Source organism: Scyliorhinus torazame, chromosome 10, assembly GCF_047496885.1.
Source record: "Scyliorhinus torazame isolate Kashiwa2021f chromosome 10, sScyTor2.1, whole genome shotgun sequence".
Lineage (NCBI taxonomy): Eukaryota > Metazoa > Chordata > Chondrichthyes > Carcharhiniformes > Scyliorhinidae > Scyliorhinus > Scyliorhinus torazame.
In genome coordinates, this window is record NC_092716.1 from 255,322,737 (window position 1) to 255,339,746 (window position 17,010).

A 17,010-nucleotide genomic window follows, 5' to 3' on the forward strand; every position below is an offset into this window, starting at 1 on the left:
GCCCATCGGGTCTGCACTGCCCCTTGGAAAGAGCACCCGACTTAAGTTCAAGCCTCCACCCTATCCTCACAACCCAGTAACCCCACCTAACTTTTTGGACACTAAGGGGTAATTTATCATGGCCCAATCCACCTAACCTGCACATCTTTGGACTGTGGGGGGAAACCGGAGCACTCAGAGGAAACCCACACACACACGGGGAGAATGTGCAAAGTCCACCCAGACAGTCACCTGAGGCCGGGATTGAACCCAGGTCCCTGGAGCTGTGAGGCAGCAGTGCTAACCACTGTGCCACCCTTAAAAACTAAGCGATTTAAGTCATTTGTGAGAATTAAACTCTTTTCTCTTTTCCTAAACATGCATGAAGTTCACAGCACAATGTTCGGCCCTTGCAAAGTGGTGAGCTCTGCCACCCGCATGAATAAAGCAGCAGCTGCATTGGAAAGACAAAGTTCCCCTCAAAGTCACACACCATCCTGAGCGGAAACTATATCGCTGCTCCATCACTGCCACTGGGTCAAAACCCTGGAACTCTCTCCAAAGCAGCACCGTGGATGCATCTACACCACAAGGAGTGCAGTGAGCATAGAACATACAATGCAGAAGGAGGCCATTCGGCCCATCGAGTCTGCACCGACCCACTTAAGCCAAGGTGCTTCAAGGGACTTCACCAGCATCTTCCCAAGGGCAATTAGGAATCAGCAACAATTGGGACCTTGCCACCAAGGACAAAAGGAAAAAGGCTCCATTCCATAGTCGGCCAATTTGTATCGCAGCAGGTCACATCTTTGGAGACCCAAGAGATACTAATTTGGCCACGGCCCTTGTTTAATCGAATCTCACAAAGAGGCTGATATTCTGCCAACATTTCATTCACAACAAACATCATCATCTTCTTCAGGACCCATCTTCTTCAGCGTCAGCCGTCATGGCTTTTCAGCTCTCATAACCCCTTGATAACAGCGAACATCTTGGCGTTCATCTCAAATCTTCGACCTGTTCTGTTTCTTAAGCTGCCGGTGTATTTCCTCCTTTGTCTCTCTCTCTCTCTTGGCTCCGCTGTTCTCAGTTTTACCAGTCACTGCCAGGTGTTCTAGGTTCTCTCTCCTGTTCCCGAGTAATTGTAGTTGTCTTTTGTCGATCATTTGTAAAAGTTCTTCTTGTGTGCCTGCTTTCCTCAAACCTCCTTGTTAGTTGCAGGTTATCCAGGCATTGCCTTCTTCCAGACCCTTCCATCAGGCAGAAGGTACAGAAGTCTGAAGACCTGCACATCCAGGCATAGGAACAGCTTCTTCCCCACAGCTACAAGACTCCTCAACGACTCCCCCTCGGACTGATCTGTTCCCTGGAAGAACACTATTCACGACCCCCTATGCTGCTCTTGCTCATGTATTTGCTTTGTTTGGCCACTTGTTCCGCACTGTAACCAATCACTGTTTGCCGATGTACCATTTGTCAATGTTCTCTGTTGATTATTCTCTTTGTCTACTATAGACGTACGGTGTACGTTCCCTCGGCCGCAGAAAAATACTTTTCACTGTACTTCGGTACATGTGACAATAAATCAAATCAAATCAACTAATCCTCGTCAGACGCCTCGGAAACCATGGGGGCGATTTAATAACCTTGACACCGTGAAAATGCAACGAGGCCGTTGAATCTCGTGAAAGGCCTCTCGCGAGATTCGTTGCGCGCGAAACGCCTCGTGAGATTGAACAAAATGTTGCGAGATGTCGTGATCTGGATCTCGCTGGTTAAATCAGTTGGGACACAGTGAAACAGAATCTTCAGGGCATTGGCAGGGTAAACGCTGAGAGGATGTTGAGCCTCAGGGAGATTCTAGGAGGAGAGGGCAGAGTCTCAGAATAAAGGGGTGCCAATTTAAGACTGAGATGAGGGGAACTTTCTTCTCTCAGAGGGTTAAGGTTCTTTGGAACTCCCTGCCACAGAGAGCTGTGGGGGTAGGGAAAACAGGTGACATCTCAGGGAGGCTGGTGCCCCCAGTGAGTGCAGGGCACCCCCCCCCCACCATCGTTTGTCCCACCTTTGTTCATTTTGGCTTTTAAAGACGGTCTGTCCACTCCGACCGTATTTTCGGATGGGCAGCGCATTAATCAGGTCGACAGGCTTGTTACCAAGCCTAAAGGATGCTTAATAACTTAATTATATTTGGTGGGTGGCTGTCAATTTCGGTGCTCGTCCACCAATCATATTATGAGGGTGAGCTAGAGGCGGGGTGGGAAGGTGCTGGGCTGGCTACCCGACCTATTTTATGTACTCCTCCCACGGCCCCAACCGCATCACCAACCCACACCCCCAACAGCTTCACCAACCCACACCCCCAACAGCTTCATCAACCCACACCCCCAACAGCTTCACCAACCCACACCCCCAACAGCTTCACCAACCCACACCCCCAACAGCTTCACCAACCCACACCCCCAACAGCATCACCAACCCGCGCCCCCAACATCACCAACGCACACCCCCAACATCACCAACCCACACCCCCAACAGCATCACCAACCCACACCCCCATCACCAACCCACACCCCCATCACCAACCCACACCCCCAACAACATCACCAACCCACACCCCCAACATCATTAACCCACACCCCCAACTGCATCACCAACCCACACCCCCAACAGCATCACCAACCCACACCACCAACAGCATCACCAACCCACACCCCCATCACCAACCCACACCCCCAACATCACCAACCCACACCCCCAACATCACCAACCCACACCCCCAACAGCATCACCAACCCACACCACCAACAGCATCACCAACCCACACCCCCATCACCAACCCACACCCCCAACATCACCAACCCACACCCCCAACATCACCAACCCATACCCCCAACAGCATCACCAACCCACTCCCCCAACATCATCAACCCACACCCCCAACATCATCAACCCACACCCCCAACAGCATCACCAACCCACACCCCCAACAGCATCACCAACCCACACCCCCAACAGCATCACCAACCAACACCCCCCAACATCATCACCAACCCACACCCCCAACATCACCAACCCACACCCCCAACAGCATCACCAACCCACACCCCCAATATCATCACCAACCCACACCCCCAACATCACCAACCCACACCCCCAACATCACCAATCCACACCCCCAACATCACCAACCCACACCCCCATCACCAACCCACACCCCCAACAGCATCACCAACCCACACCCCCAACAGCACCAACCCACACACCTAACAGCATCACCAACCCACACCCCCAACATCATCACCAACCCACACCCCAAACATCACCAACCCACACCCCCAACATCACCAACCCACACCCCCAACATCACCAACCCACACCCCCATCTCCAACCCACACCCGCAACAGCATCACCAACCCACACCACCATCACCAACCCACACCCCCAACAGCATCACCAACCCACACCCCCAACAGCACCAACCCACACCCCCAACAGCATCACCAACCCACACCCCCATCACCAGCCCACACCCGCAACAGCATCACCAACCCACACCACCATCACCAACACACACCCCCAACAGCATCACCAACCCACACCCCCAACAGCACCAACCCACACCCCCAACAGCATCACCAACCCACACCCCCATCACCAACCCACACCCCCAACGGCATCACCAACCCACACCCACAACATCACCAACCCACACCCACAACATCACCAACTCACACCCCCAACAGCATCACCAACCGACACCCCCAACAGCATCACCAACCCACACCCCCATCACCAACCCACACCCCCAACAGCATCACCAACCCACACCCCCAACAGCATCACCAACCCACACCCCCAACAGCATCACCAACCCACACCCCCAACAGCATCACCAACCCACACCCCCAACAGCATCACCAACCCACACCCCCAACAGCATCACCAACCCACACCCCCAACAGCACCAACCCACACCCCCAACAGCATCACCAACCCACACCACCAACAGCATCACCAACCCACACCCCCATCACCAACCCACACCCCCAACAGCATCACCAACCGACACCCCCAACAGCATCACCAACCCACACCCCCAACATCAACCCACACCCCCAACATCACCAACCCACACCTCCAACATCACCGACTCACACCCCCATCACCAACCCACACCCCCATCACCAACTCACACCCCCAACAGCATCACCAACCCACACCCCCAACAGCATCACCAACCCACACCCCCATCACCAACCCACACCCCCAACATCACCAATCCACACCCCCAACATCACCAACTCACACCCCCATCACCAACCCACACCACCATCACCAACCCACACCCCCAACAGCATCACCAACCCACACCCCCAACAGCATCACCAACCCACACCCCCATCACCAACCCACACCCCCAACTTCACCAACTCACACCCCCATCACCAACCCACACCCCCATCACCAACCCACACCCCCAACAGCATCACCAACCCACACCCCCAACAGCATCACCAGCCCACACCCCCAACAGCATCACCAACCCACACCCCCAACAGCATCACCAACCCACACCCCCATCACCAACCCACACCCCCAACTTCACCAACTCACACCCCCAACTTCACCAACTCACACCCCCATCACCAACTCACACCCCCATCACCAACCCACACCCCCAACTTCACCAACTCACACCCCCAACTTCACCAATTCACACCCCCATCACCAACCCACACCCCCATCACCAACCCACACCCCCAACAGCATCACCAACCCACCCCCCAAACAGCATCACCAACACACACCCCCAACATCACCAACCCACACCCCCAACTTCACCAACCCACACCCCCAACATCATCAACCCACACCCCCAACAGCATCACCAACCCACACCCCCATCACCAACCCACATCCCCAACATCACCTACACACACCACCAACAGCATCACCAACCCACACCCCCATCACCAACCCACACCCCCAACAGCATCACCAACCGACACCCCCAACAGCATCACCAACCCACACCCCCAACATCAACCCACACCCCCAACAGCATCGCCAACCCACACCTCCAACAGCATCACCAACCCACACCCCCAACATCATCACCAACCCACACCCCCATCACCAACCCACACCCCCATCACCAACCCACACCCCCAACATCACCAACCCACACCTCCAACATCACCGACTCACACCCCCATCACCAACTCACACCCCATCACCAACTCACACCCCCAACAGCATCACCAACCCACACCCCCAACAGCATCACCAACCCACACCCCCATCACCAACCCACACCCCCAACATCACCAATCCACACCCCCAACATCACCAACTCACACCCCCATCACCATCCCACACCACCATCACCAACCCACACCCCCAACATCATCAACCCACACCCCCAACAACATCACCAACCCACACCCCCAACAGCATCACCAACCCACACCCCCAACATCACCAACCCACACCACCAACAGCATCACCAACCCACACCCCCCAACATCACCAACCCACACCCCCAACAACATCACCAACCCACACCCCCAACAGCATCACCAACCCACACCCCCAACATCACCAACCCACAACACCAACAGCATCACCAACCCACACCCCCCAACATCACCAACTCACACCCCCAACAACATCACCAACCCACACCCCCAACAACATCACCAACCCACACCCCCAACAGCATCACCAACCCACACCCCCAACAGCATCACCAAATCACCCCCCCCAACATCACCAACCCACACCCCCAACATCACCAACCCACACCCCCAACAGCATCACCAACCCACACCCCCAACAGCATCACCAACCCACACCCCCAACATCACCAACCCACACCCCCAACAGCATCACCAACCCACACCCCCATCACCAACCCACACCCCCAACAGCATCACCAACCCACACCCCCAACATCACCAACCCACACCCCCAACATCACCAACCCACACCCCCAACATCACCAACTCACACCCCCAACATCACCAACCCACACCCCCAACAGCATCACCAACCCACACCCCCAACAGCATCACCAACCCACACCCCCAACAGCATCACCAACCCACACCCCCAACATCATCAACCCACACCCCCATCACCAACCCACACCCCCAACAGCATCACCAACCCACACCCCCAACATCATCAACCCACACCCCCAACAGCATCACCAACCCACACCCCCAACAGCATCACCAACCCACACCCCCAACAGCATCACCAACCCACACCCCCAACAGCATCACCAACCCACACCCCCAACAGCATCACCAACCCACACCCCCAACAGCATCACCAACCCACCCCCCCCAACAGCATCACCAACCCACACACCGAACATCACCAACTCACACCCCCAACAGCATCACCAACCCACACCACCAACAGCATCACCAACCCACACCCCCAACATCACCAACCCACACCCCCAACAGCATCACCAACCCACACCCCCAACAGCATCACCAACCCACACCCCCAACAGCATCACCAACCCACACCCCCAACAGCACCAACCCACACCCCCAACACCATCACCAACCCACACCCCCAACACCATCACCAACCCACACCCCCAACAGCATCACCAACCCACACCCCCAACAGCATCACCAACCCACACCCCCAACAGCATCACCAACCCACGCCCCCATCACCAACCCACACCCCCAACATCACCAATCCACACCCCCATCACCAACCCACACCCCCAACATCACCAACCCACACCCCCAACAGCATCACCAACCCACACCCCCAACAGCACCAACCCACACCCCCAACACCATCACCAACCCACACCCCCAACACCATCACCAACCCACACCCCCAACAACATCACCAACCCACGCCCCCATCACCAACCCACACCCCCAACAACATCACCAACCCACGCCCCCATCACCAACCCACACCCCCAACAACATCACCAACCCACGCCCCCAACACCAACCCACACCCCCAACAACATCACCAACCCACGCCCCCAACACCAACCCACGCCCCCAACAGCATCACCAAAAACAAGTAGATTAAACATCCATCTGCTAAGCTTGCCGCAAAATTGTGGCCACATTTCAAAAGTAATCCACAACGTCAAGCAGTGTAGAATATCCCCAGGATGTAAATATCGATACGATTCATTGCTTCCTTATATATCTCATTTTGCTCCTTCTGTATGCCCGTCGCAGCTTCAACTTGTTAGCCCACCTCCCCCTGCCAATCTGACAAGCTGAATGCAGATCACAAATCTAAATTAGACTTCCAGCATTGAAATCGAGGCCATTTCACTCAGTGCACCCCCCCCCCACTCACCTCCCCACAACACAAATATCAATCCGTGAACATGCAGAAACAGTTATCCACCTCCCAGATAATTTCTTATTCACTGCAGTTTTAAACTTAAGCAGCAGCTTTTTGTCCTTGACTTTTCAGAATGTATTTAAAGTTTTATTCAAGTAAACAGGTTGACATTGAAAACAAACATAGATGACAGTGCGTCTGAAAGGATTATGTTTTGCCCCCTTGATGGAGTAGGAACGGATTTCTGCTGTGATTAATCCTTGTTTATTAAGCATCGATTACAGTTAAGCGCAATGTAAAGTAACCTTCTTTGCTCTTACAGCAAGTGATGGAAGAGCAAAGTACAGCAAGTTGTTGTGGAGTCACATTGGGTAACATGCTGTGCTATCGACTTATACCCAGATCTTCCCATCCCTGGTTGGTTGTACCTGTAGGTACGCAGAAGATATGCTGGGGAATCCCTTGGCAGTGCCAACACAAGGACTCCATGGGAAAATTATCCCGGGAAGTTTCACCTTCCGATGGGGAATTCCGCAGTCCTAGAAAGCTCTGAAAAACTCTCTAATTTTGAGTTTGAGTCGGAGACTTTGGAGTACCCGGAGGAAATGTTAGACAGGAAGAAACCATATCTAACCCCCGGTGCAATTGACCTTCTAACTCCCCACTCACTCCCCCCCCCTCCTCCCGCCATTACCCACAGATTTCCCACTTGACTCCTCCCCAAACCTCTGACACTCTCCCAATCATCCGACTGCCTGTCTGACCCTCCGACTCCCCCACCCCGACGGTGCCAGTTCCACTGCTGCCCAAACCTGCCCCATCCCCATCCCCCTGCCCCACCCCCCATCCCCCTGCCCCACCCCATCCCCCTGCCCCATCCCCCTGCCCCACCCCCATCCCCCTGCCCCACCCCCATCCCCCTGCCCCATCCCTCATCCCCATCCCCCTGCCCCATCCCCCCTGCCCCGCCCCCCATCCCCCTCCCCTGCCCCACCCCCATGCCCCTGCCCCTGCCCAATCCCCCTGCCACCTGCCCCATCCCCCTGCCCCATCCCCCTGCCCCTGACCCCACCCACCATCCCCCTGCCCCATCCCCATCCCCCTGCCCCATCCCCATTCCCCTGCCCCACACCCCATCCCCATCCCCCAGCCCCACCTCCCATCCCCTGCCCCACCTCCCATCCCCCTGCCCCACCCCCACCCCCATCCCCTGCCCCACCCCCACCCCCAATCCCCTGCCCCACCCCCCATCCCCCTGCAACCTGCCCCACTCCATCCCCCATCCCCATGCCCCACCACCCATCCCCATCCCCCTGCCCCACCCCCCACCCCCATCCCCCTGCCCCACCCCCCATCCCCATCCCCCTGCCCCACCCCCATCCCCATCCCCCTGCCCCATCCCCCTGCCCCCTGCCCTACCCCATCCCCATCCCCCTGCCCCACCCCCATCCCCCTGCCCCACCCCCATCCCCCCTGCCCCACCCCGATCCCCACCCCCCTGCCCCACCCCCTACCCCCATCCCCCTGCCCCACCCCCATCCCCACCCCCCTGCCCCACCCCCTACCCCCATCCCCCTGCCCCACCCCCATCCCCCTGCCCCACCCCCCCACCCCCAATCCCCATCCCCTGCCCCACCCCCCAGCCCCACCCCCATCCCCCCACCCCCACCCCCCCACCCCAATCCCCCTGCCCCACCCCCATCCCCCTGCTTTCTGCCCCACCCCCATCCCCCTGCCCCATCCCCCATCCCCCACCCCTCTGCCCCATACCCCTGCCCCATGCCCCACCCCCCATCCCCCTGCCCCACCCCATCCCCCTGCCCTCTGCCCCACCGCCCATCCCCCTGCCCCACCCCCCATCCCCCTGCCCCCTGCTCCACCTCCCATCCCCCATCCCCACCCCCATCCCCCTGCAACCTGCCCCACCCCCATCCCCCACCCCCCATCCCCCACCCCCCTGCAACCTGCCCCACCCCCCATCCCCATCCCCCTGCCCCACCCCCCATCCCCATCCCCCTGCCCCATCCCTCATCCCCCTGCCCCATCCCTCATCCCCCTGCCCCATCCCCCTGCCCCGTCCCCCTCCCCTGCCCCACCCTCCATCCCCCTGCCCCACCCCCATCCCCCTGCCCCACCCCACATCCCCCATCCACCTGCCCCACCCCACATCCCCCATCCCCCTGGCCCATGTCCCTGCCCCTTCCCCCATCCCCCTGCCCCACCCCCCTGCCCCACCCCCACCCCCATCACCCTGCCCCACCCCACCCCCATCCCCCTGCCCCACCCCTCATCCCCCTGCCCCACCCCCCATCCCCATCCCCCAGCCCCCACCCCCCTGCCCCACCCCCCACCCCACCCCCCCAGCCCCAGCCCCCAGCCCCCACCCCCTGCCCCACCCACCAGCCCCATCCCCCACCCCCCTGCCCCACCCACCAGCCCCATCCCCCTACCCCATCCCCCACCCCCCTGCCCCATCCCCCACCCCCCATCCCCCTGCCCCATCCCCCCTGCCCCATCCCCACCCCCCTTCCCCATCCCCCATCCCCCCTTCCCCATCCCCCATCCCCATCCCCCTGCCCTATCCCCCCTGCCCCATCCCCCTGCCCCATCCCCCATGTCCCTGCCCCACTCCCCCAGCCCCCAACCCCTATCCCCCTGCCCCACCCCCCTGCCCCCTGCCCAATCCCCCACCCCCAGCACCATCCCCCCTTCCCCATCCCCCATCCCCCCTGCCCCCTGCCCCATCCCCCCTTCCCCATCCCCCCTGCCCCCTGCCCCATCCCCCCTGCCCCATTCCCCCTGCCCCATCCCCCATCCCCCTGCCCCATCCCCCAGCCCCATCCCCCCTGCCCCATCCCCTGCCCCATCCCCCTGCCCCACCCCCCCTTCCCCATCCCCCCATCCCCCGCCCCTGCCCCCCATCTCCCAGCCCCACCTCCACCCCCCTGCCCCATCCCCCTGCCCCCTGCCCCATCCCCCACCCCCTGCCCCATCCCCCACCCCCTGCCCCATCCCCCACCCCCCTGCCCCAACCCCCTGCCCCATCCCCCTGCCCCCTGTCCCTGCCCCATCCCCCTGCCCCATCCCCCCTGCCCCATCCCCCTGCCCCTTCAACTGCTTCCCTGCTTTTCAACTGCACCTCCAGATCCTTCTTGACAGTACCTCCCGACTCTCTAACTGCCCCCCCTCCGACTGCCCCTCCCCACTCCTACAGCCCCTCCCCCACTCCGACTGCCCCTCCCCTCCCCGACTGCCCCACCCCCTCCCCTCAACTGCCTCTCCCCCTCCTCGACTGCCCCTCCCCCTCCCCGACTGCCCCTCCCCCTCTCCGACTGCCCCTCCCCCTCTCCGACTGCCCCTCCCTCACTCCGACTGCCCCTCCCCTCCCCCTCCTAAACTGCCCCTTCCCCCCTCCGACTGCACCTCCCTCCCCGACTGACCCTCCCCCTCCAACTTCCCCCTGACTGCCTCTCCTCCCACTCCAACTGCCCCTCCCCCACTCCGATTGCCCCTCCCCCCACTCCGACTGCCCCTCCCCCACTCCGACTGCCCCTCCCCACTCCGACTGCCCCTCTCCCACTCTGACTGCCCCTCTCCCACTCTGACTGCCCCTCCCCCACTCTGACTGCCCCTCCCCCACTCTGACTGCCCCTCCCCCACTCTGACTGCCCCTCCCCCACTCCGACTGCCCCTCCCTCCCCCACTCCCACTGCCCCTCCCCACTCTGACTGCCCCTCCCCACTCTGACTGCCCCTCCCCCACTCCGACTGCCCCCCCCACTCCGACCGATCCTCCCCACCCGCCGACCAACCCTCCCCACCCTCTGACTGCCCCTCCCCCAACCTCTGCCCCATCCCCACTCCAACTGCCCATCCTCCACCCTGACTGACCCCCCCCACCGTCTGACTGCCCCTCCCTCGCCCTCCGACCACCCCTCCCTCACCCTCTGACTGCCTCTCGCCCACCCTCTGACTGCCCCTCCCCCACCCTCTGACTGCCCCTCCCCCACCCTCTGACTGCCCCTCCCCACCCTGACTGCCCACCCATCCTCCGACTGACCCTCCCCCACCCTCCGACTGACCCTCCCCCACCCTCCGACTGACCCTCCCCCACTCTCCAACCGCACCTCCCCACCCTCTGCCCCTCCCCCACCGTCCGACTGCCCCTCCTCCCGATCCTCCCCCACACACCGACTGCCCCTCCCCACCCTCCGACCAACCCCCCCCACCCACCGACTGCCCTTCCCCACCCTCCGACCGGCCCTCCCCCACCTGCCTACCGACCCTCCTCCACCCTCTGACTGCCTCTCCCCCACCCTCCGACTGACCATCCCCCACCCACTGAGCGACCGTCCCCCACCCTCCGACTGATGCACCCCCCCTGCCCCTTCCCCACCCTTTGACTGGCCCTCCTCACCCTCTGACTGCCCCTCCCCTCCCTCTGACTGCCCCTCCCCCTCCGACTGCCCCTCCCCACCTTCAGCCCCTCCCCCACGCTCCGTCTGCCCCTCCTGACTCTCTGACTGCCCTTCGCGAGCTTCCAATTGTTCTTCCCCTACCCTCTGATTGTCCTTCACCGACTGCCCTTGCCCGACACTCTGATAACCATTCCCCCAACCCGCCGACTGCCCCCTGACCCGCCAACTGCCCCACCCGACCTGCCGTCACCCCACCATTTGACTCTCTGCTGACCATCCAACTGCACTCCCAAGCCTCTGGTTCCCGGACCCGTGACTCGACCACCACTTTACCACCCTACCCAGCTTCCACCCACCCTGCCAATTTCACCAGCTGACACTCTACCCACCATCTACCAATTGACTGAGCCAGCACCCTACCCATTTAGCTAATCCGTTGATTAACACAGCGATGAGCTATTTTAACATCCCAAAGGATTTCAGCACATTTCTGAATGAAGACTTGCTAAAAACAAGGCAGCTGGTGCTGTAAAAAGGGGGTTTGGCTTGGCTTGGCTCGCCCCCCCCCCCACCGGACAATCCTCTGTCATGATATTCAGGTAAACATCATAAAACATACATACATACTGATGGACAGATCAACGGACCAATCAACACACACAACACGACAGCCAATCACAGGCATGAGCAGACACAGTACAAAACAGGGAACACGACACTTCCTGGGCACTCGAGCAGGAGACGGCTCAGGGCACAGAGCTCATAGCAAACCACTCAGACATCCACCATGTGCTGAGTGCCACTGCAAGATAGAATTAGGAATAGGTCCACAGAATCAAGGGTCATGATCGAACCTCAGTAAACAGTTTACCAATGTAAATAGATGATTGAAATAAAACTGCGTTGTACCATTCACAACCGTGTTGGTTCGTCTGTGTAGCAGAGCGCCCAACACTTCATCCTCCTCTCAAGCAAGGACTCCGAGAACAGGTCCTGAAGAGGTCTGGTCCAGAGGTACGGGCAGGAAATGCAGAGCTCCGGCACGGTGCAAAGAGTTAGGGCAATCTGACAGTGACCGCCACTTCTTGGGAGGACCCTTTCCACAGAGTTCAGGGTTCTCGTTGCAACGCCGCACACTGGGTGTCCTCACAGTCTTAACCTGGTTGGACACAGGCGGTGGGGAGAATGCGGAGGCACAATGCTTCCATCACACACAAAAATAACAGACATTAGCAGAAGTGCTCAAACTTATGAGGGTTTTTGATGGACCGGATAGGAAGAAACTGAATCCATTGGCAGGAGGGCTGATAATTAGAGTATAAAGGGAGGGAGTGTTGCTGCAACTATACAAGGTATTGGTAAGACCGCACCTGGAGTATTGGGCACAGTTTTGGTCCCTTATTTGAGGAAAGGTGTCGTGGCATTGGAGGCAGTTCAGAGGGGGTTCACTCGATTGATTCCAAAGATGAGGGGTTTGTCGTATGAGGATAGATTGAACAGATTAGGCCTGTACTCTCTAGAGTTGATAATAATAGGAGATCTAATTGAGGTGTACAAGATGATGAAAGGTATGGATAACGTAGACGTGGAGCGGAAGCTTCTTCTTTCGGGGCAAGAGCAAGAGGCCATAGTCTCAGGTTAAAGGGCAGAAAATTTAATACAGATTTGAGGAGAAACTACTTCTCCCAAAGGGTCGTAAATCTGTGGAATTCGCTACCCCAGAGTGCGGCGGATGCAGGAACAGTGAGTAAATTTAAGGAGGAGTTAGACAGATTTTGAATTGGAAATGGGTTGAAGGGTTACGGAGAACGGGCAGGACGGTGGAGTTAAGGTCAGGATGGGATCAACCATGATCGAATGGCGGAGCAGACTCGATGGGCCAAAAGGCCAAATCCTGTTCCTGTACCTTATGAACACGGTTAAAGTAATTGGCAAGAGGGATTTCTTTTTATCCGCTGAATTATGAGGGTCTGAAATGTGCTGCTTGAAGAGTAGGGGAAGCACATTATCATCATTTTCACAAGCAAATGGGACAATGTCTGCAGCACGGTAGCATGGTGGTTAGCACAATTGCTTTACAGCTCCAGGGGCCCAGGTTCGATTCCCGGCTTGGGTCACTGTCTGTGCGGAGTCTGCACATTTTCCCCGTGTGTGCATGGGTTTCCTCCGGGTGCTCCGTTTTCCTCCCACAGTCCAAAGATGTGCAGGTTAGGCTAAATTGCCCCTTAGTGTCCAAAATTGCCCTTAAGTGTTGGGTAGGGTTGCTGGGTTATGGGGATAGGGTGGAGGTGTGGACCTTGGGTGGGTTGCTCTTTCCAAGAGCCGGTGCAGACTCGATGGGCCGAATGGCCTTCTTCTGCACTGTAAATTCTATGTAACAGAATAGCTCTGTGATCCTTTTCCTCGGCGCTGATACCAATGTTTTTCCACCCAACATATGATTTACTAATTAATGTTTGACAGCCAAGACTGAAAATGAATCTAGATCTTTAAACTACCAGGTCCTTTTTAAGCTCAGTGCTGCAGTATTTCCCCAAACGCCATTTTTCTGAAATCTCAGCTGACTTCAAGATAGCATAATGCTGCCGTGAGCAGGAAACAATTTCCATTGGTTGATATTTGTGGAAGAACCTGTTCATGTGACAGAATTTCTGTTTTGGGTTGCTTTCCGACACACACTGAAAAGTGATAGATCGTCACGCAAAGCACAAAGCGAGAGCTCTGGGGTTCAGCAGAGCTTGGCGCTATCTGGCGCTTTATAGATCATAGAATTTACAGTGCAGAAGGAGGTCATTCGGCCCATTGAGTCTGCACCGGCCCTTATAAAGAGCACCCTCCTCAAGCCCACATATCTACCCTATCCCCATAACCCAGTAACCCCCACTTAACCTTTTTGGACACTAAGGGCAATTTAGCATGGCCAGTCCACCTAACCTGCACATCTTTGGACTGTGGGAGGAAACCGGAGCACCCGGAGGAAACCCACGCAGACACGGGGAGAATGTGCAGGCTCCGCACAGACAGTGACCCAGCGGAGAATCGAACCTGGGACCCTGGCGCTGTGAAGCAACAGTGCTAACCACTATGCCTCCGTGCTGCCCAACACAGGCCCTGCTTCATCAACATTCACCAATCCAGCTTCTACCCTGGCGGTGACGCGTCTTCACGATTCCAGCCCTTCGCGTTTACCCCTGTTGTGTGCAGAATGCGGACAGTTGCCTCAATAGTGTGTCCGCCTGGTTGGCAGGGCGATACGTACCTTGATGATGCAGGGCTCTGAAATTAGGGTGTCGGGGCTCAGCACCTCCACCACAGCTTCGGGGATCACAGCCTTCTTCATGCAGGACATCTTGAAGCCATACACATCCTCCCAGAAAGCCACTCGTTCATCGTGCTTCTTTCTGTCTCCCACTGCTACCAGGCTAATAGTGCAGACATCGGGGTACACTGAAAGGAAGCATTGAGTGCATTAACTTGACAGCAGAGAGGGAAAGAAAAAAACCCCACCAGATTTGGACGCTTGAGAATTTGCATTCAGATTTACTGGGTCTCAAATGGACTGAAGTTATGACAGACATCTCATGCCACGAAATAAAAAATGCCATTGATCATATTTAACACAACGAGCAATCTACTATTTATAGAAGGTAATATCATTGTACCATTGTACAAGGTAGGAATCTTTTCCCAAGGTTAAATACAGCTCGTGTTCGCAATCAGCTCTCCCAAAGCTTGCTACATTTCCTCTGCCAAATGTAAGCAGGTATTCATGAGCAGCGTTGGGAGATTCGAAGAAATATATGCTGCTCTTTATATGCATGCTGTGGGTCAATGTAAAACCACAAACTGAGTTGAGATTTGTAAATCGTTATGTCCAGTGGGAGACAATAGTCATCATCCCGCTGCCTCCGCTTCAAAGACCTTTAAACTTCCCAACACAACATATTTGTCACCTCATTCTTTTCCTATTAGCGCAGTAATTGAATAATTATTACTGCACACGGGCAAAATTAACAAAGCGTTGATTGGACAGGGAGTAAGAGCTCTCCTGGCTGCTCGCAGAGATTCACAGCAATGACATCTGCGTCCTTCTCGATTGATTGCCCAAAGCCATCTCGCCTTTCACAGCAGCTCCAGTGGCTGCTTCGTAGAATGGGATGTTCTCCGCACTCCCAGGGTGGCTCGCAAGCCGCAGAACGCGGAGGATTAAAAGGAGTTAGTGCTGTGGGTTGTGCAATATATGCTGTGTGGAGTGTGGAGTTTTCATGGCGTTTTGAAATAAAGCCTCATTTTCTGCGCATTGATAGATGGGGGTTGAATTTTTACAGGCAGCTTTTGAGAGGAATTATCTCCCTTGTGTTTGTAAAGAGCGTATTTAAATTCCAGTTTTCACTGCGGAATGAGGATACATTTTAAATGGGTACAAAAAGAGCCCTTAATATTATCAAAGACCCCAGCACAGCACATTCAAGCTAACTAATGATCACAGCAAATGTGTTTTTTTTTTAATGTACATTCCATATAAAACATGCTGTGATCAGCAGCTTCTTAACGTTAACTGCTCAGAACCCAGCACCATCTCACAACTGTTATTTCCCACCAATAAAGAATTGCCTCAGGAAATAAAAATAACGCAGAGTCCTGTCGCAACTCGGCTTTCGTGGCAAGCTGGCTTGCCGATTAGCCAAGCCTGACTAATGGATCTGACTGGCAGGATTCGCACACACTGAACGGACCCGTCTTCAGCTTCCAATCAAATATTATTCCCAAAAACTGGGCTTGCAGATTCAGGTTTTCTTGAAGGAAAGATCGGCCTGATTACACGGAGCAGGCATGTGGCAAGGTGCTTCGACCTCACACAGCTGGCACTGTGGGGTACCCAACCTTGGGGAAGATAGATTTCATGTCCAGATTGCAAATCTCAAGAACAATGTTCAACCTCCGACAGAAATGCATTATCAAATGCTCACGAGTATAGTCGTGGAAGATCGCATTCATTTAAAAAAAATCAATTTAGAGTACCCAATTCATTTCTTTCCAATTAAGAGGCAATTTAGCGTGGCCAATCCACCTACCCTGCACATCTCTGGGCTGTGGGGGTGAGACCCACACAGACACGGGGAGAATGTGCAAACTCCACACGGACGGTGACCCAGAGCCGGGATCGAACCTGGGACCTCGGCGCCGTGAGTCAGCAGTGTCAACCACTGCGCCACCGTGCTGTCCAAGATCTCATTCACCGGACATTTGGTTGACTACCTTGGGC

The 17,010-nt window shown here is 56.8% G+C and overlaps 1 protein-coding gene across 3 annotated transcripts in view; it reads right to left on the reverse strand.

The window, feature by feature from the left end:
* The window catches only part of prmt3 (protein arginine methyltransferase 3), a 306,241-nt gene that overhangs the window by 126,247 nt on the left and 162,984 nt on the right, over positions 1-17,010 (reverse strand). For all 3 annotated transcript variants that reach the window (XM_072466697.1, XM_072466696.1, XM_072466698.1), the window contains one exon: positions 15,004-15,191. In XM_072466697.1, coding sequence (XP_072322798.1) covers positions 15,004-15,191 — 188 coding nt within the window. The remainder of the gene's footprint in view (positions 1-15,003; positions 15,192-17,010) is intronic.